A 19,899-nucleotide genomic window follows, 5' to 3' on the forward strand; every position below is an offset into this window, starting at 1 on the left:
AGTGGGTGGCACCACACGGATACATATCCCTGCTTCCTTTAGAATCTCTCCAAGTTCGGAACGACAAAATCTGAGAATAACTGTTTTCCTTTGACTTAATCCTTAGTTTATAACATCCAAATGTTCAAGAAGTTACATTATTCTCAAATACAGGGATGTGTTGTCCATGGAAGTGGCAATCAATTAATTTCTAAAATACTCAACTGCAATATACATTAAAAATAGATTGTGCATTGACTTAAAATTTTTAGAACAAAATCCAGTTTTTAAACTCAGCCCCCTCATTCTCCAGAAGTTTCAAAAACATCTATTCAACCATGGCTGTGGCTCTACCTAAACAACCTGTCTGAGACCTGCCATCCTACTTGTCCAAACCACAATGTCAGAAACCTCAATCCTTTCCATTACACATGATATTACTTCCAGCTCCATAGTATTGGTTCTCTGACGTGGTACGAAACATCCACTGCAGGAAGACTTCAAAGGACAAGTCCAATGGTTTTCTGGTCAGTTACCCATTGACCTCCGCTTCTGCATAAATATGCTGTTTGTATCCTGAGTTCCTGAATTACTTAACTAGACTTGCTCCTAATCAACTCCTGCCCCAAACCACAAGGAAATTTCATCCTCAGTCTCTCCTCCCCAACTCTGAGATTTCTCTGGGACTCACCCATCAAATTCATTCAACCGTGTTTGCTTGTTTTCAGAGGGTTAATTAAATCAAATGATTGACTAAATGACAGGATTGGGTATTTGGTGTTAATTGTAGATCCTAGTTCATGAATGACCAATAAGTATCCAATAACACCATCAACTAAAGTTGCAAGTCTTTGGAATTCCTTTAAGAAACATTTATCAACCAGTCCAAATACTGCCACCATCCCCTCTGCCCCATTACACAAACATATAATCCTCATTTCCCCCCCTAAACTCAATACTTAGAAGCAATCTCTTTGAGCTCATATTTAAAGATGGCTAAAACAATAAAGTTAATTTAGTCAGAAAATAAAACCTTCATGTCATAATGTTCTAATACTTTACCAGAGGTCAGTAAGGAAGATCTCTGCCAGCGAACAAAATGCTGTGGAGATGTTCTGAGGAGTCACCTCAGCATTATCAGGATCAAAGGAAGCTGCTCCAGTGGCCTGCCCAAAAACAATGCCAGAAACATATTATAAATACACCCTATGTTGTTTTATAAAAAAGTGTCAAACAACACCACAAAAGAGAAGGTGGCAAACCATTATTGATCAATGAGATCATCGCTGCAGGAGCGAGGGACGATATCTTAGAAGCCTTCTGAATACTAATGAAAAAGAGGCAATGATTTAGCTACGGATATACTGCAGTTCTCCCAACAGTCACCAGGAGATCAGAGAGCAGATACAGAGTCACATCACACAGAGGTGCAAGAGGAGCAGGAAATAGGGGATTTCAACTTCTCCAGTATTACTTAGGATTACCTAGGTATGGAAGGATTAGATAGGATGAATATTCTTTAAAGTGCATCCAAAAGTATTTTTAGTGCCAGTTAATAAATAGTCCCACTAGGATGAGTCAGCATTAGTCCTAATCCTGGGAAACGAAACCAGATGAATGAATAATACCTCACTGGACAAGCAATATGGGAAAGTGATCAGAGCAAAATGAATACTGAAGTAGGCATGAACAGAAATTAGCATAGTCTGAAAACTAAAGTTCTGAAATGCCTTTAGTCTTGCCTCCTATTGGAGGTGTTAGATATTATATTTGTGGAAAAAAAAGATATTCTGATTCTATTCTTTTAAATAAGACTAACCTAGTCAAATCAGTTGGTTTGGTTTGCAACAATGAATTTATGCAACATGTGTGTTTAAGTAAACTCTGTATGTGCCTCTTTATTCCAGATATACCTGTACCCTATGTTGTTGCTTCAGATAATTCCTAAATTTTAATTGAGGTATCTGGCACATAAAATAATACAGTAAACCAAAAGCACAAATTAAAACATTTACAACACTGGATGAAGACTTACAAAAGCAAAGACATTACTTTGTTTTATAATTGGAACAATCTTCTAGGATTGCTACTCACCTTCTCCTCCTGCCTTTGGTAGTCTTTAATCAGAAGTTCAATGCCTTTCTTGAAGTACTGTACTGCTTCTTGTCCACAATGAATCTGACCCAAGTACATGTACTTAGAGTAACCTTCATCAGGGCTCAAAGCAACAGCTTTTTGAAATGCTTTCACCACAGTCAAAGAGTTATTATTTTAAAATTGTACAGTTTTAATTACTTACACAACAAAGGGCCACAAATAAAACCCAGACAGCACAAGAACCTATAACAACAAACAACCTGCTGGAAAAACTCAAAGGACTGAGCAGCACCTCTAGGAGGAAAGGAATTAGTTAATGTTCTGGGGCGAAACCTTGCAAAAGGATGAACCCAACCAAAGATTAACTCCCCACAGCTGCTGCTCAACCCACTGAGTTCCCCCGACAAACCACTTAGTGGTCCAGATTCTATTCTCTGCAGTCTTTTGTGTCTCCACAAGAATCTGTAATTTTTATTTTAGTCATTCACAGGACAAGGGCTTCACAAACTAAGTCAGCACTAATCTACTCATCTCAAATTGCCCTTCAAAAGGTGATAATGAGCTACAGTAATATGTAAAAAGTTTTCACCCCCCCCCCCCCCCCGGAAGTTTTCATGCTTTCTTGTTTTACAACATTGAATCATAGTGCATTTAATTTGGCTTTTTTGACACTGATCATATCAAAGTGAAAACAGATCTCTACAAAGTGATCTAAATTAACTACAAATATAAAACACAAAATAATTGATTGCATAAATATTCACCCCTTTCATGTCTGCATTTCAGAGATGCACCTTGGGCAGCAATTAGTCTTGAGTCTGTGTGGATAGGTCTCCATCAGCTTTGCACAAATGGACACTGCAATTTTTCCCCATTCTTCTTTACAAAACTGCTCAAGCTCTGTCAGATTGCATGGGAATCATGAGTGAACAGCCTTTTTCAAGCCCAGTCATAAATTTTCTGTTGGATTGTGGTCTGTACTCTGACTTGGCCACTCTAGGACATTAACTTTGTTGTTTTTAAGCCATTCCTGTGTAGCTTTGGATTTATGCTTGGGCTCATTGCCCTGCTGGAAACAAATCCTCTCTCAAGTCGCAGTTCTATTGCAGACTGAATTTGGTTTTCCTCCAGGACTTCCTCGTATTTTCCAGCATTCATTTTACCCTCCACCTTCACAAGCCTTCCTGGGCCTGCTCCAGTGAAGCATCCCCACAACATGATGCAGTCACCATCATGCTTCACGGTAGGAATGGTGTGTTTTTGATGATGCGCGGTGTTTGGCTTACGCCAAATAAAGCATTTAGTCTGATGGCCCAAAAGTTCCATTTTGGTTTCATCAGACCATAGAACCTTCTTCCAGCTGACTTCAGAGTCTCCCACATGCCTTCTGGCAAACTCTAGCCAAGATTTCATCAGAGTTTTTCTCCCCCAACAGTGGTTTTCCCTTTGCCATTCTCCCATAAAGATGCAACTGGTGAAACACCAGTTGTTGTATGCGCAATCTCTCCCATCTCAGCCACTGAAGCTTGTAACTTCTCCAGAGTTGTCAGAGGTCTCTCAGTGGCCTCCCGCACTAGTCCCCTTCTTGCACGGTCACTCAGTTTTTCAGGAGTTACAGCTGTGTCATATTCTTTCCATTTCTTGACGACTGACTTAACTGTACTCCAGAGGATATCCAGTGACTTGGAAATTTTCTTGTATCCATCTCCTGACTTACGTTTTTCAGTAACCTTTTCAGAGTTGCTTGGAGTGTTCTTTTGTCCACATTGTGTAGTTTTTGCCAGGATACGGACTCAGTAATAGTTGGACCTTCCAGATATAGGTGCATTTTCACTATGATCAATTGAAACACCTTGACTGTACACAGATGATCTCCATTTAACTAATTATGTAGCTTCTAAGACCAATTGATGTACCAGTGATGATTTGGTGTGTCATATTAAATCAATTATTTTGTGTTTTATTGTTGTAATTAATTTAGATCACTTTGTAGATGTCTGATTTCACTTTGACACAACAGAGTATTTTTATGTTGATCAGTGACAAAAAAGCAAAATTAAATCCACTGTGTTTCAATGTTGTAAAACAATAACACATGAAAACTTCCAAAGGGGGGGTGAATACTTTTCATTGGCACTGTATCTTCATGAACCACTGCAGCCCTCGAGGTCTGCTTTTTGGACAGCATTGAAAGCAACATTCTGGAAACATAAATAATTTATTCAGAAAATGTTCATCCTTTCCTTAAACTCAAGAGCGCAAGAAATTAGGAGCAGAAGTTGGCCATTAGGCCCTTCAAGCCAAAGCTGCCATTATGGCTGATCCATGCTGCCCTCATCTTCGTCTGTTTCCCATAACATTCCGTTTCTCAGTCTTTCTAATCTTTAACTGCATGTTGTTTGATTTAAATCACTTAATGGCTTAAATCTTTCGCCTTTAAGTATAAAAAGGCATCATGTAACTCATCACCAAACATTATTTCCTTGTGCCTGAATTAAGATGAGAACAGTTCCACCTAAATACAACAGCTCCCCCTGGTGGACAGATGATGATACAGTCCCATGATCATAACCACTGGCAATACAGTACCAGGTACCTTCAAGATTGTCTGACTAAGCGACTAGTTCTTTCTACCAACTGCTCCGGGGCTCACATAAATTTTAAAAATTTACTACAAGAAAGGCTGTTTAAAAATCTTAACTCAAACCAAAATGCATAATCCAGCCCAAAAGGATATTTCTTTTGCTTTCTCTGAGTTTCCAAGTTCTGCAAAGATATTGCCCATCATATCAAGTGTGGTTAAATTGTTGGGCTCCATGTCCAATGCGCGTTGACAGAACATTTGTGCCAGTTCATAATTTAAGTTGTCCATGTACTCCACAACCTGAAAAAGCATAAGTAAATTTAGAAAGGTTCCCTCAAAATAAGAAGATTTTATGTCAAGTGCTCTCAAAAGATATAGCTGGAATACAAAAGGAAGGTGAAACAACTGTACACAGGATATCAAAACAGATTAATTAAGTAGTTCTACTTTTGAGTCTAACTTCAAATGATTGAATAGATCTATCCAAGATACAGTAAAATCAAAGACTAATAGGTAAAGTGTGACAGAATAATTGGAGACCATTACAAAAGGAGATTTTCCAGGTATGAAATGAGTACATATCTACAAGTGGGGGGTGGGGGGGGAGACAGGGGTCAGGGGAACCAATGACAGAGGTCCTTCGACAAAGGAGTTAGGGTATATGATGAGACAATAAAGGTGTGTTTGATGCATATGAAGTGCATAATTCAAACAGAAACAAGCTGAATACAGAGAGAGAAAAAACGGAAAACAAAACCAAGCTAAAAGCAGAATTTGAGAGCAGATTTGCAGTTAATGTAAACAGAACACTGAACGCCTCCGGTAAGACTGCAGTGCGTTCACAGCAGTCTGAGGTAAGATGGCAGTGCGTTCGGAGCAGTCTGAGGTAAGATGGCAGTGCATTCAGAGAAGTCTGAGGTAAGATGGCAGTGCGTTCAGAGCAGTCTGATGTAAGATGGCAATGAATTCAGAGCAGTCTGAGGTAAGATGGCAGCGCGTTTGGAGCAGTCTGAGGTAAGATGGCAGTGCGTTCAGGGCAGCAGTCTGAGGTAAGATGGCAGTGTGTTCAGGGCAGCAGTCTGAGGTAAGATGGCAGTGCGTTCAGAGCAGTCTGAGGTAAGACGGCAGTGCGTTCAGAGCAGTCTGAGGTAAGATGGCAGTGCGTTGGGATGCAGCAGTCTGAGGTAAGATGGCAGTGCGTTCAGGGCAGCAGTCTGAGGAAAGATGGCAGTGCGTTCAGAGCAGTCTGAGGTAAGACGGCAGTGCGTTCAGAGCAGTCTGAGGTAAGATGGCAGTGCGTTGGGATGCAGCAGTCTGAGGTAAGATGGCAGTGCGTTCAGGGCAGCAGTCTGAGGTAAGACGGCAGTGCATTCAGAGCAGTCTGAGGTAAGACGGCAGTGCGTTCAGAGCAGTCTGAGGTAGGACGGCAGTGCGTTCCAAGCAGTCTGAGGTAAGATGGCAGTGCATTCGGAGCAGTCTGAGGTAAGATGGCAGTGCATTCAGAGCAGTCTGAGGTAAGATGGCAGTGCGTTCGGAGCAGTCTGAGGTAAGATGGCAGTGCATTCAGAGCAGTCTGAGGTAAGATGGCAGTGCGTTCAGAGCAGTCTGAGGTAAGATGGCAGTGCATTCAGAGCAGTCTGAGGTAAGATGGCAGTGCGTTCAGAGCAGTCTGAGGTAAGATGGCAGTGCATTCGGAGCAGTCTGAGGTAAGATGGCAGTGCATTCAGAGCAGTCTGAGGTAAGATGGCAGAGCGTTCAGAGCAGTCTGAGGTAAGATGGCAGTGCGTTCAGAGCAGTCTGAGGTAAGATGGCACTGCATTCAGAGCAGTCTGAGGTAAGATGGCAGTGCGTTCAGAGCAGTCTGAGGTAGGATGGCAGTGCATTCAGAGCAGTCTGAGGTAAGATGGCAGTGCGTTCGGAGCAGTCTGAGGTAAGATGGCAGTGCATTCAGAGCAGTCTGAGGTAAGATGGCAGTGCGTTCAGAGCAGTCTGAGGTAAGATGGCAATGCGTTCGGAGCAGTCTGAGGTAAGATGGCAGTGCGTTGGGAGCAGTCTGAGGTAAAATAGCAGTGCGTTGGGAGCAGTCTGAGGTAAGATAGCAGTGCATTGGGAGCAGTCTGAGGTAAGATGGCAGTGCGTTGGGAGGCAGCAGTCTGAGGTAAGATGGCAGTGCTTTCGGAGCAGTCTGAGGTAAGATGGCAGTGCGTTGGGATGCAGCAGTCTGAGGTAAGATGGCAGTGCGTTGAGATGCAGCAGTCTGAGGTAAGATGGCAGTGCGTTGAGATGCAGCAGTCTGAGGTAAGATGGCAGTGCGTTCAGAGCAGTCTGAGGTAAGATGGCAGTGCGTTGGGATGCAGCAGTCTGAGGTAAGATGGCAGTGCGTTGGGATGCAGCAGTCTGAGGTAAGATGGCAGTGCGTTCGGAGCAGTCTGAGGTAAGATGGCAGTGCGTTGGGAGGCAGCAGTCTGAGGTAAGATGGCAGTGCGTTGGGATGCAGCAGTCTGAGGTAAGATGGCAGTGCGTTGGGATGCAGCAGTCTGAGGTAAGATGGCAGTGCGTTGGGATGCAGCAGTCTGAGGTAAGATGGCAGTGCGTTGGGATGCAGCAGTCTGAGGTAAGATGGCAGTGCGTTGGGAGCAGACTGAGGTAAAATGGCAGTGCGTTGGGAGCAGTCTGAGGTAAAATGGCAGTGCATTGGGATGCAGCAGTCTGAGGTAACATGGCAGAGCATTCGGAGCAGTCTGAGGTAAGATGGCAGTGCGTTGGGAGGCAGCAGTCTGAGGTAAGATGGCAGTGCGTTGGGTGGCAGCAGTCTGAGGTAAGATGGCAGTGCATTCGGAGCAGTCTGAGGTAAGATGGCAGTGCGTTGGGAGCAGTCTGAGGTAAAATGGCAGTGCGTTGGGATGCAGCAGTCTGAGGTAACATGGCAGAGCATTCGGAGCAGTCTGAGGTAAGATGGCAGTGCGTTGGGATGCAGCAGTCTGAGGTAACATGGCAGTGCATTCGGAGCAGTCTGAGGTAAGATGGCAGTGCGTTGGGATGCAGCAGTCTGAGGTAACATGGCAGTGCATTCGGAGCAGTCTGAGGTAAGATGGCAGTGCTTTGGGAGCAGTCTGAGGTAAGATGGCAGTGCGTTGGGAGGCAGCAGTCTGAGGTAAGATGGCAGTGCATTCGGAGCAGTCTGAGGTAAGATGGCAGTGCGTTCAGAGCAGTCTGAGGTAAGATGGCAGTGCGTTCAGAGCAGTCTGAGGTAAGATGGCAGTGCGTTGGGAGGCAGCAGTCTGAGGTAAGATGGCAGTGCGTTCAGAGCAGTCTGAGGTAAGATGGCAGTGCATTCGGAGCAGTCTGAGGTAAGATGGCAGTGCGTTGGGATGCAGCAGACTGAGGTAAGATGGCAGTGCATTCGGAGCAGTCTGAGGTAAGATGGCAGTGTGTTCGGAGCAGTCTGAGGTAAGATGGCAGTGCATTGGGAGCAGTCTGAGGTAAGATGGCAGTGCATTCAGAGCAGTCTGAGGTAAGATGGCAGTGCGTTGGGTGGCAGCAGTCTGTGGTAAGATGGCAGTGCATTGGGAGCAGTCTGAGGTAAGATGGCAGTGTGTTCGGAGCAGTCTGAGGTAAGATGGCAGTGCGTTGGGTGGCAGCAGTCTGAGGTAAGATGGCAGTGCATTGGGTGGCAGCAGTCTGAGGTAAGATGGCAGTGCGTTGGGAGGCAGCAGTCTGAGGTAAGATGGCAGTGCATTGGGAGCAGTCTGAGGTAAGATGGCAGTGCATTCAGAGCAGTCTGAGGTAAGATGGCAGTGCGTTGGGTGGCAGCCGTCTGAGGTAAGATGGCAGTGCGTTCAGAGCAGTCTGAGGTAAGATGGCAGTGCATTCGGAGCAGTCTGAGGTAAGACTGCAGTGCGTTGGGATACAGCAGTCTGAGGTAAGATGGCAGTGCATTCAGAGGAGTCTGAGGTAAGATGGCAGTGCGTTGGGTGGGAGCAGTCTGAGGTAAGATGGCAGTGCATTCGGAGCAGTCTGAGGTAAAATGGCAGTGCATTGGGAGCAGTCTGAGGTAAGATGGCAGTGCGTTGGGAGCAGTCTGAGGTAAGATGGCACTGCGTTCCGAGCAGTCTGAGATAAGATGGCAGTGCGTTGGGAGCAGTCTGAGGTAAGATGGCAGTGCATTCGGAGCAGTCTGAGGTAAGATGGCAGTGTGTTCGGAGCAGTCTGAGGTAAGATGGCAGTGCGTTCGGAGCAGTCTGAGGTAAGATGGCAGTGCATTCGGAGCAGTCTGAGGTAAGATGGCAGTGCGTTGGGATGCAGCCGTCTGAGGTAAGATGGCAGTGCATTGGGAGCAGTCTGAGGTAAGATGGCAGTGTGTTCGGAGCAGTCTGAGGTAAGATGGCAGTGCATTCGGAGCAGTCTGAGGTAAGATGGCAGTGCATTCGGAGCAGTCTGAGGTAAGATGGCAGTGCGTTGGGAGGCAGCAGTCTGAGGTAAGATGGCAGTGCATTCGGAGCAGTCTGAGGTAAGACTGCAGTGCGTTGGGATGCAGCAGTCTGAGGTAAGATGGCAGTGCGTTCGGAGCAGTCTGAGGTAAGATGGCAGTGCGTTCGGAGCAGTCTGAGGTAAGATGGCAGTGCATTCAGAGCAGTCTGAGGTAAGATGGCAGTGCGTTCAGAGCAGTCTGAGGTAAGATGGCAGTGCATTCAGAGCAGTCTGAGGTAAGATGGCAGTGCATTCAGAGCAGTCTGAGGTAAAATGGCAGTGCGTTGGGATGCAGCAGTCGGAGGTAAGATGGCAGTGCGTTGGGATGCAGCAGTCTGAGGTAAGATGGCAGTGCGTTGGGATGCAGCAGTCTGAGGTAAGATGGCAGTGCGTTCCGAGCTGTCTGAGGTAAGATGGCAGTGCGTTGGGAGGCAGCAGTCTGAGGTAAGATGGCAGTGCATTCGGAGCAGTCTGAAGTAAGATGGCAGTGCGTTGGGATGCAGCAGTCTGAGGTAACATGGCAGTGCATTCGGAGCAGTCTGAGGTAAGATGGCAGTGCATTGGGAGCAGTCTGAGGTAAGATGGCAGTGCGTTGGGAGCAGTCTGAGGTAAGATGGCAGTGCGTTGGGAGGCAGCAGTCTGAGGTAAGATGGCAGTGCGTTGGGAGGCAGCAGTCTGAGGTAAGATGGCAGTGCGTTGGGATGCAGCAGTCTGAGGTAACATGGCAGTGCATTCGGAGCAGTCTGAGGTAAGATGACAGTGCATTGGGAGCAGTCTGAGGTAAGATGGCAGTGCATTCGGAGCAGTCTGAGGTAAGATGGCAGTGCGTTGGGAGCAGTCTGAGGTAAGATGGCAGTGTATTCGGAGCAGTCTGAGGTAAGATGGCAGTGCTTTCGGAGCAGTCTGAGGTAAGATGGCAGTGCGTTGGGAGGTAGCAGTCTGAGGTAAGATGGCAGTGCATTCGGAGCAGTCTGAGGTAAGATGGCAGTGCGTTGGGAGCAGTCTGAGGTAAGATGGCAGTGCGTTGGGAGCAGTCTGTGGTAAGATGGCAGTCCATTCGGAGCAGTCTGAGGTAAGATGGCAGTGCGTTCAGAGCAGTCTGAGGTAAGATAGCAGTGCATTCGGAGCAGGCTGTGGTAAGATGGCAGTGCGTTCAGAGCAGTCTGAGGTAACATGGCAGTGCGTTCAGAGCAGTCTGAGGTAAGATAGCAGTGCATTCGGAGCAGTCTGAGGTAAGATGGCAGTGCGTTGGGATGCAGCAGTCTGAGGTAAGATGGCAGTGCGTTGGGAGGCAGCAGTCTGAGGTAAGATGGCAGTGCATTCAGAGCAGTCTGAGGTAAGATGGCAGTGCGTTCAGAGCAGTCTGAGGTAAGATGGCAGTGCGTTGGGAGGCAGCAGTCTGAGGTAAGATGGCAGTGCATTCGGAGCAGTCTGAGGTAAGATGGCAGTGCATTCGGAGCAGTCTGAGGTAAGATGGCAGTGCGTTGGGATGCAGCAGTCTGAGGTAAGATGGCAGTGCGTTGGGAGGCAGCAGTCTGAGGTAAGATGGCAGTGCGTTGGGATGCAGCAGTCTGAGGTAAGATGGCAGTGCGTTGGGATGCAGCAGTCTGAGGTAAGATGGCAGTGCATTGGGAGCAGTCTGAGGTAAGATGGCAGTGCATTTGGAGCAGTCTGAGGTAAGATGGCAGTGCGTTGGGATGCAGCAGTCTGAGGTAAGATGGCAGTGCGTTGGGATGCAGCAGTCTGAGGTAAGATGGCAGTGCGTTGGGAGCAGTCTGAGGTAAGATGGCAGTGCGTTGGGAGCAGTCTGTGGTAAGATGGCAGTGCATTCGGAGCAGTCTGAGGTAAGATGGCAGTGCGTTCAGAGCAGTCTGAGGTAAGATAGCAGTGCATTCTGAGCAGTCTGAGGTAAGATGGCAGTGCGTGGGGATGCAGCAGTCTGAGGTAAGATGGCAGTGCATTCAGAGCAGTCTGAGGTAAGATGGCAGTGCGTTCAGAGCAGTCTGAGGTAAGATGGCAGTGCGTTGGGAGCAGTCTGTGGTAAGATGGCAGTGCATTCGGAGCAGTCTGAGGTAAGACTGCAGTGCGTTGGGATGCAGCAGTCTGAGGTAAGATGGCAGTGCGTTCGGAGCAGTCTGAGGTAAGATGGCAGTGCGTTCGGAGCAGTCTGAGGTAAGATGGCAGTGCATTCAGAGCAGTCTGAGGTAAGATGGCAGTGCGTTCAGAGCAGTCTGAGGTAAGATGGCAGTGCATTCAGAGCAGTCTGAGGTAAGATGGCAGTGCATTCAGAGCAGTCTGAGGTAAGATGGCAGTGCGTTCAGAGCAGTCTGAGGTAAGATGGCAGTGCGTTGGGATGCAGCAGTCTGAGGTAAGATGGCAGTGCGTTGGGAGCAGTCTGAGGTAAGATGGCAGTGCGTTGGGAGCAGTCTGTGGTAAGATGGCAGTGCATTCGGAGCAGTCTGAGGTAAGATGGCAGTGCGTTGGGATGCAGCAGTCTGAGGTAAGATGGCAGTGCGTTGGGATGCAGCAGTCTGAGGTAAGATGGCAGAGCATTCGGAGCAGTCTGAGGTAAGATGGCAGTGCGTTGGGATGCAGCAGTCTGAGGTAAGATGGCAGTGCGTTGGGAGCAGTCTGAGGTAAGATGGCAGTGCGTTGGGAGCAGTCTGTGGTAAGATGGCAGTGCATTCGGAGCAGTCTGAGGTAAGATGGCAGTGCGTTCAGAGCAGTCTGAGGTAAGATAGCAGTGCATTTGGAGCAGTCTGAGGTAAGATGGCAGTGCGTTGGGATGCAGCAGTCTGAGGTAAGATGGCAGTGCGTTGGGATGCAGCAGTCTGAGGTAAGATGGCAGAGCATTCGGAGCAGTCTGAGGTAAGATGGCAGTGCGTTGGGATGCAGCAGTCTGAGGTAAGATGGCAGTGCGTTGGGAGCAGTCTGAGGTAAGATGGCAGTGCGTTGGGAGCAGTCTGTGGTAAGATGGCAGTGCATTCGGAGCAGTCTGAGGTAAGATGGCAGTGCATTCAGAGCAGTCTGAGGTAAGATGGCAGTGCGTTCAGAGCAGTCTGAGGTAAGATGGCAGTGCGTTGGGAGGCAGCAGTCTGAGGTAAGATGGCAGAGCATTCGGAGCAGTCTGAGGTAAGATGGCAGTGCGTTGGGATGCAGCAGTCTGAGGTAAGATGGCAGTGCGTTGGGAGCAGTCTGAGGTAAGATGGCAGTGCGTTGGGAGCAGTCTGTGGTAAGATGGCAGTGCATTCGGAGCAGTCTGAGGTAAGATGGCAGTGCGTTGGGATGCAGCAGTCTGAGGTAAGATGGCAGTGCGTTGGGAGCAGTCTGAGGTAAGATGGCAGTGCGTTGGGAGCAGTCTGTGGTAAGATGGCAGTGCATTCGGAGCAGTCTGAGGTAAGATGGCAGTGCGTTGGGATGCAGCAGTCTGAGGTAAGATGGCAGTGCGTTGGGATGCAGCAGTCTGAGGTAAGATGGCAGAGCATTCGGAGCAGTCTGAGGTAAGATGGCAGTGCGTTGGGATGCAGCAGTCTGAGGTAAGATGGCAGTGCGTTGGGAGCAGTCTGAGGTAAGATGGCAGTGCGTTGGGAGCAGTCTGTGGTAAGATGGCAGTGCATTCGGAGCAGTCTGAGGTAAGATGGCAGTGCATTCAGAGCAGTCTGAGGTAAGATGGCAGTGCGTTCAGAGCAGTCTGAGGTAAGATGGCAGTGCGTTGGGAGGCAGCAGTCTGAGGTAAGATGGCAGAGCATTCGGAGCAGTCTGAGGTAAGATGGCAGTGCGTTGGGATGCAGCAGTCTGAGGTAAGATGGCAGTGCGTTGGGAGCAGTCTGAGGTAAGATGGCAGTGCGTTGGGAGCAGTCTGTGGTAAGATGGCAGTGCATTCGGAGCAGTCTGAGGTAAGATGGCAGTGCGTTGGGATGCAGCAGTCTGAGGTAAGATGGCAGTGCGTTGGGAGCAGTCTGAGGTAAGATGGCAGTGCGTTGGGAGCAGTCTGAGGTAAGATGGCAGTGCGTTGGGAGCAGTCTGAGGTAAGATGGCAGAGCATTCGGAGCAGTCTGAGGTAAGATGGCAGTGCGTTGGGATGCAGCAGTCTGAGGTAAGATGGCAGTGCGTTGGGAGCAGTCTGAGGTAAGATGGCAGTGCGTTGGGATGCAGCAGTCTGAGGTAAGATGGCAGTGCGTTGGGAGCAGTCTGAGGTAAGATGGCAGTGCGTTGGGAGCAGTCTGTGGTAAGATGGCAGTGCATTCGGAGCAGTCTGAGGTAAGATGGCAGTGCATTCAGAGCAGTCTGAGGTAAGATGGCAGTGCGTTCAGAGCAGTCTGAGGTAAGATGGCAGTGCGTTGGGAGGCAGCAGTCTGAGGTAAGATGGCAGAGCATTCGGAGCAGTCTGAGGTAAGATGGCAGTGCGTTGGGATGCAGCAGTCTGAGGTAAGATGGCAGTGCGTTGGGAGCAGTCTGAGGTAAGATGGCAGTGCGTTGGGAGCAGTCTGTGGTAAGATGGCAGTGCATTCGGAGCAGTCTGAGGTAAGATGGCAGTGCGTTGGGATGCAGCAGTCTGAGGTAAGATGGCAGTGCGTTGGGAGCAGTCTGAGGTAAGATGGCAGTGCGTTGGGAGCAGTCTGAGGTAAGATGGCAGTGCGTTGGGAGCAGTCTGAGGTAAGATGGCAGAGCATTCGGAGCAGTCTGAGGTAAGATGGCAGTGCGTTGGGATGCAGCAGTCTGAGGTAAGATGGCAGTGCGTTGGGAGCAGTCTGAGGTAAGATGGCAGTGCGTTGGGAGCAGTCTGTGGTAAGATGGCAGTGCATTCGGAGCAGTCTGAGGTAAGATGGCAGTGCGTTGGGATGCAGCAGTCTGAGGTAAGATGGCAGTGCGTTGGGATGCAGCAGTCTGAGGTAAGATGGCAGAGCATTCGGAGCAGTCTGAGGTAAGATGGCAGTGCGTTGGGATGCAGCAGTCTGAGGTAAGATGGCAGTGCGTTGGGAGCAGTCTGAGGTAAGATGGCAGTGCGTTGGGAGCAGTCTGTGGTAAGATGGCAGTGCATTCGGAGCAGTCTGAGGTAAGATGGCAGTGCATTCAGAGCAGTCTGAGGTAAGATGGCAGTGCGTTCAGAGCAGTCTGAGGTAAGATGGCAGTGCGTTGGGAGGCAGCAGTCTGAGGTAAGATGGCAGAGCATTCGGAGCAGTCTGAGGTAAGATGGCAGTGCGTTGGGATGCAGCAGTCTGAGGTAAGATGGCAGTGCGTTGGGAGCAGTCTGAGGTAAGATGGCAGTGCGTTGGGAGCAGTCTGTGGTAAGATGGCAGTGCATTCGGAGCAGTCTGAGGTAAGATGGCAGTGCGTTGGGATGCAGCAGTCTGAGGTAAGATGGCAGTGCGTTGGGAGCAGTCTGAGGTAAGATGGCAGTGCGTTGGGAGCAGTCTGTGGTAAGATGGCAGTGCATTCGGAGCAGTCTGAGGTAAGATGGCAGTGCGTTGGGATGCAGCAGTCTGAGGTAAGATGGCAGTGCGTTGGGATGCAGCAGTCTGAGGTAAGATGGCAGAGCATTCGGAGCAGTCTGAGGTAAGATGGCAGTGCGTTGGGATGCAGCAGTCTGAGGTAAGATGGCAGTGCGTTGGGAGCAGTCTGAGGTAAGATGGCAGTGCGTTGGGAGCAGTCTGTGGTAAGATGGCAGTGCATTCGGAGCAGTCTGAGGTAAGATGGCAGTGCGTTCAGAGCAGTCTGAGGTAAGATAGCAGTGCATTTGGAGCAGTCTGAGGTAAGATGGCAGTGCGTTGGGATGCAGCAGTCTGAGGTAAGATGGCAGTGCGTTGGGATGCAGCAGTCTGAGGTAAGATGGCAGAGCATTCGGAGCAGTCTGAGGTAAGATGGCAGTGCGTTGGGATGCAGCAGTCTGAGGTAAGATGGCAGTGCGTTGGGAGCAGTCTGAGGTAAGATGGCAGTGCGTTGGGAGCAGTCTGTGGTAAGATGGCAGTGCATTCGGAGCAGTCTGAGGTAAGATGGCAGTGCATTCAGAGCAGTCTGAGGTAAGATGGCAGTGCGTTCAGAGCAGTCTGAGGTAAGATGGCAGTGCGTTGGGAGGCAGCAGTCTGAGGTAAGATGGCAGTGCATTCGGAGCAGTCTGAGGTAAGATGGCAGTGCATTCGGAGCAGTCTGAGGTAAGATGGCAGTGCGTTGGGATGCAGCAGTCTGAGGTAAGATGGCAGTGCATTCGGAGCAGTCTGAGGTAAGATGGCAGTGCGTTGGGAGGCAGCAGTCTGAGGTAAGATGGCAGTGCGTTGGGATACAGCAGTCTGAGGTAAGATGGCAGTGCGTTGGGATGCAGCAGTCTGAGGTAAGATGGCAGAGAATTCGGAGCAGTCTGAGGTAAGATGGCAATGCGTTGGGATGCAGCAGTCTGAGGTAAGATGGCAGTGCGTTGGGATGCAGCAGTCTGAGGTAAGATGGCAGAGCATTCGGAGCAGTCTGAGGTAAGATGGCAGTGCATTCGGAGCAGTCTGAGGTAAGATGGCAGTGCGTTGGGTGGCAGCAGTCTGTGGTAAGATGGCAGTGCATTGGGAGCAGTCTGAGGTAAGATGGCAGTGTGTTCGGAGCAGTCTGAGGTAAGATGGCAGTGCGTTGGGTGGCAGCAGTCTGAGGTAAGATGGCAGTGCGTTGGGTGGCAGCAGTCTGAGGTAAGATGGCAGTGCGTTGGGAGGCAGCAGTCTGAGGTAAGATAGCAGTGCATTGGGAGCAGTCTGAGGTAAGATGGCAGTGCATTCAGAGCAGTCTGAGGTAAGATGGCAGTGCGTTGGGTGGCAGCCGTCTGAGGTAAGATGGCAGTGCGTTCAGAGCAGTCTGAGGTAAGATGGCAGTGCATTCGGAGCAGTCTGAGGTAAGACTGCAGTGCGTTGGGATACAGCAGTCTGAGGTAAGATGGCAGTGCATTCAGAGCAGTCTGAGGTAAGATGGCAGTGCGTTGGGTGGGAGCAGTATGAGGTAAGATGGCAGTGCATTCGGAGCAGTCTGAGGTAAAATGGCAGTGCGTTGGGTGGCAGCAGTCTGAGGTAAGATGACAGTGCATTGGGAGCAGTCTGAGGTAAAATGGCAGTGCGTTGGGAGCAGTCTGAGGTAAGATGGCAGTGCGATGGGATGCAGCCGTCTGAGGTAAGATGGCAGTGCATTGGGAGCAGTCTGAGGTAAGATGGCAGTGTGTTCGGAGCAGTCTGAGGTAAGATGGCAGTGCATTCGGAGCAGTCTGAGGTAAGATGGCAGTGCGTTGGGAGGCAGCAGTCTGAGGTAAGATGGCAGTGCATTCGGAGCAGTCTGAGGTAAGTCTGCAGTGCGTTGGGAGGCAGCAGTCTGAGTTAAGATGGCAGTGCGTTCGGAGCAGTCTGAGGTAAGATGGCAGTGCATTCAGAGCAGTCTGAGGTAAGATGGCAGTGCGTTGGGAGCAGTCTGAGATAAAATGGCAGTGCGTTGGGATGCAGCAGTCGGAGGTAAGATGGCAGTGCGTTGGGAGCAGTCTGAGGTAAGATGGCAGTGCATTGGGAGCAGTCTGAGGTAAGATGGCAGTGTGTTCGGAGCAGTCTGAGGTAAGATGGCAGTGCATTCGGAGCAGTCTGAGGTAAGATGGCAGTGCGTTGGGAGGCAGCAGTCTGAGGTAAGATGGCAGTGCATTCGGAGCAGTCTGAGGTAAGACTGCAGTGCGTTGGGATGCAGCAGTCTGAGTTAAGATGGCAGTGCGTTCGGAGCAGTCTGAGGTAAGATGGCAGTGCATTCAGAGCAGTCTGAGGTAAGATGGCAGTGCGTTCGGAGCAGTCTGAGATAAAATGGCAGTGCGTTGGGATGCAGCAGTCGGAGGTAAGATGGCAGTGCGTTGGGATGCAGCAGTCGGAGGTAAGATGGCAGTGCGTTGGGATGCAGCAGTCTGAGGTAAGATGGCAGTGCGTTGGGATGCAGCAGTCTGAGGTAAGATGGCAGTGCATTCGGAGCAGTCTGAAGTAAGATGGCAGTGCGTTGGGATGCAGCAGTCTGAGGTAACATGGCAGTGCATTCGGAGCAGTCTGAGGTAAGATGGCAGTGCATTGGGAGCAGTCTGAGGTAAGATGGCAGTGCGTTCGGAGCAGTCTGAGGTAAGATGGCAGTGCGTTGGGAGGCAGCAGTCTGAGGTAAGATGGCAGTGCGTTGGGAGGCAGCAGTCTGAGGTAAGATGGCAGTGCGTTGGGATGCAGCAGTCTGAGGTAACATGGCAGTGCATTCGGAGCAGTCTGAGGTAAGATGACAGTGCATTGGGAGCAGTCTGAGGTAAGATGGCAGTGCATTCGGAGCAGTCTGAGGTAAGACGGCAGTGCGTTGGGAGCAGTCTGAGGTAAGATGGCAGTGTATTCGGAGCAGTCTGAGGTAAGATGGCAGTGCTTTCGGAGCAGTCTGAGGTAAGATGGCAGTGCGTTGGGAGGCAGCAGTCTGAGGTAAGATGGCAGTGCATTCGGAGCAGTCTGAGGTAAGATGGCAGTGCGTTGGGAGCAGTCTGAGGTAAGATGGCAGAGCGTTGGGAGCAGTCTGAGGTAAGATGGCAGTGCGTTCAGAGCAGTCTGAGGTAAGATAGCAGTGCATTCGGAGCAGTCTGAGGTAAGATGGCAGTGCGTTGGGATGCAGCAGTCTGAGGTAAGATGGCAGTGCGTTGGGAGGCAGCAGTCTGAGGTAAGATGGCAGTGCATTCAGAGCAGTCTGAGGTAAGATGGCAGTGCGTTCAGAGCAGTCTGAGGTAAGATGGCAGTGCGTTGGGAGGCAGCAGTCTGAGGTAAGATGGCAGTGCATTCGGAGCAGTCTGAGGTAAGATGGCAGTGCATTCGGAGCAGTCTGAGGTAAGATGGCAGTGCGTTGGGATGCAGCAGTCTGAGGTAAGATGGCAGTGCATTCGGAGCAGTCTGAGGTAAGATGGCAGTGCGTTGGGAGGCAGCAGTCTGAGGTAAGATGGCAGTGCGTTGGGATGCAGCAGTCTGAGGTAAGATGGCAGTGCATTGGGAGCAGTCTGAGGTAAGATGGCAGTGCATTTGGAGCAGTCTGAGGTAAGATGGCAGTGCGTTGGGATGCAGCAGTCTGAGGTAAGATGGCAGTGCGTTGGGGTGCAGCAGTCTGAGATAAGATGGCAGAGCATTCGGAGCAGTCTGAGGTAAGATGGCAGTGCGTTGGGATGCAGCAGTCTGAGGTAAGATGGCAGTGCGTTGGGAGCAGTCTGAGGTAAGATGGCAGTGCGTTGGGAGCAGTCTGTGGTAAGATGGCAGTGCATTCGGAGCAGTCTGAGGTAAGATGGCAGTGCGTTCAGAGCAGTCTGAGGTAAGATAGCAGTGCATTCTGAGCAGTCTGAGGTAAGATGGCAGTGCGTTGGGATGCAGCAGTCTGAGGTAAGATGGCAGTGCGTTGGGAGGCAGCAGTCTGAGGTAAGATGGCAGTGCATTCAGAGCAGTCTGAGGTAAGATGGCAGTGCGTTCAGAGCAGTCTGAGGTAAGATGGCAGTGCGTTGGGAGGCAGCAGTCTGAGGTAAGATGGCAGTGCATTCGGAGCAGTCTGAGGTAAGATGGCAGTGCATTCGGAGCAGTCTGAGGTAAGATGGCAGTGCGTTGGGATGCAGCAGTCTGAGGTAAGATGGCAGTGCATTCGGAGCAGTCTGAGGTAAGATGGCAGTGCGTTGGGAGGCAGCAGTCTGAGGTAAGATGGCAGTGCGTTGGGATGCAGCAGTCTGAGGTAAGATGGCAGTGCGTTGGGATGCAGCAGTCTGAGGTAAGATGGCAGAGCATTCGGAGCAGTCTGAGGTAAGATAGCAGTGCATTGGGAGCAGTCTGAGGTAAGATGGCAGTGCATTCGGAGCAGTCTGAGGTAAGATGGCAATGCGTTGGGATGCAGCAGTCTGAGGTAAGATGGCAGTGCGTTGGGATGCAGCAGTCTGAGGTAAGATGGCAGAGCATTCGGAGCAGTCTGAGGTAAGATGGCAGTGCAATCGGAGCAGTCTGAGGTAAGATGGCAGTGCGTTGGGATGCAGCAGTCTGAGGTAACATGGCAGTGCATTCGGAGCAGTCTGAGGTAAGATAACAGTGCATTGGGAGCAGTCTGAGGTAAGATGGCAGTGCATTGGGAGCAGTCTGAGGTAAGATGGCAGTGCGTTGGGAGCAGTCTGAGGTAAGATGGCAGTGTATTCGGAGCAGTCTGAGGTAAGATGGCAGTGCTTTCGGAGCAGTCTGAGGTAAGATGGCAGTGCGTTGGGAGGCAGCAGTCTGAGGTAAGATGGCAGTGCATTCGGAGCAGTCTGAGGTAAGATGGCAGTGCATTCGGAGCAGTCTGAGGTAAGATGGCAGTGCGTTGGGATGCAGCAGTCTGAGGTAAGATGGCAGTGCATTCGGAGCAGTCTGAGGTAAGATGGCAGTGCGTTGGGAGGCAGCAGTCTGAGGTAAGATGGCAGTGCATTCAGAGCAGTCTGAGGTAAGATGGCAGTGCGTTCAGAGCAGTCTGAGGTAAGATGGCAGTGCGTTGGGAGGCAGCAGTCTGAGGTAAGATGGCAGTGCATTGGGAGGCAGCAGTCTGAGGTAAGATGGCAGTGCATTGGGAGGCAGCAGTCTGAGGTAAGATGGCAGTGCATTCAGAGCAGTCTGAGGTAAGATGGCAGTGCGTTCAGAGCAGTCTGAGGTAAGATGGCAGTGCGTTGGGAGGCAGCAGTCTGAGGTAAGATGGCAGTGCGTTCAGGGCAGCAGTCTGAGGTAAGATGGCAGTGCGTTCAGGGCAGCAGTCTGAGGTAAGAT

General features: G+C 50.1%; 1 protein-coding gene across 2 annotated transcripts in view; it reads right to left on the minus strand.

Moving 5' to 3' along the window:
- LOC140732219 (uncharacterized) overlaps window positions 1-19,899 on the minus strand; it is a 483,152-nt gene that overhangs the window by 405,149 nt on the left and 58,104 nt on the right. For both annotated transcript variants that reach the window (XM_073054524.1, XM_073054523.1), the window contains 3 exons: window positions 4,814-4,960; window positions 2,074-2,223; window positions 1,042-1,145 (listed from right to left, as the gene is read on the minus strand). In XM_073054524.1, coding sequence (XP_072910625.1) covers window positions 1,042-1,145; window positions 2,074-2,223; window positions 4,814-4,960 — 401 coding nt within the window. The remainder of the gene's footprint in view (window positions 1-1,041; window positions 1,146-2,073; window positions 2,224-4,813; window positions 4,961-19,899) is intronic.

The sequence above is a fragment of the Hemitrygon akajei genome, chromosome 8 (genome assembly GCF_048418815.1).
Source record: "Hemitrygon akajei chromosome 8, sHemAka1.3, whole genome shotgun sequence".
Classification (NCBI taxonomy): domain Eukaryota; kingdom Metazoa; phylum Chordata; class Chondrichthyes; order Myliobatiformes; family Dasyatidae; genus Hemitrygon; species Hemitrygon akajei.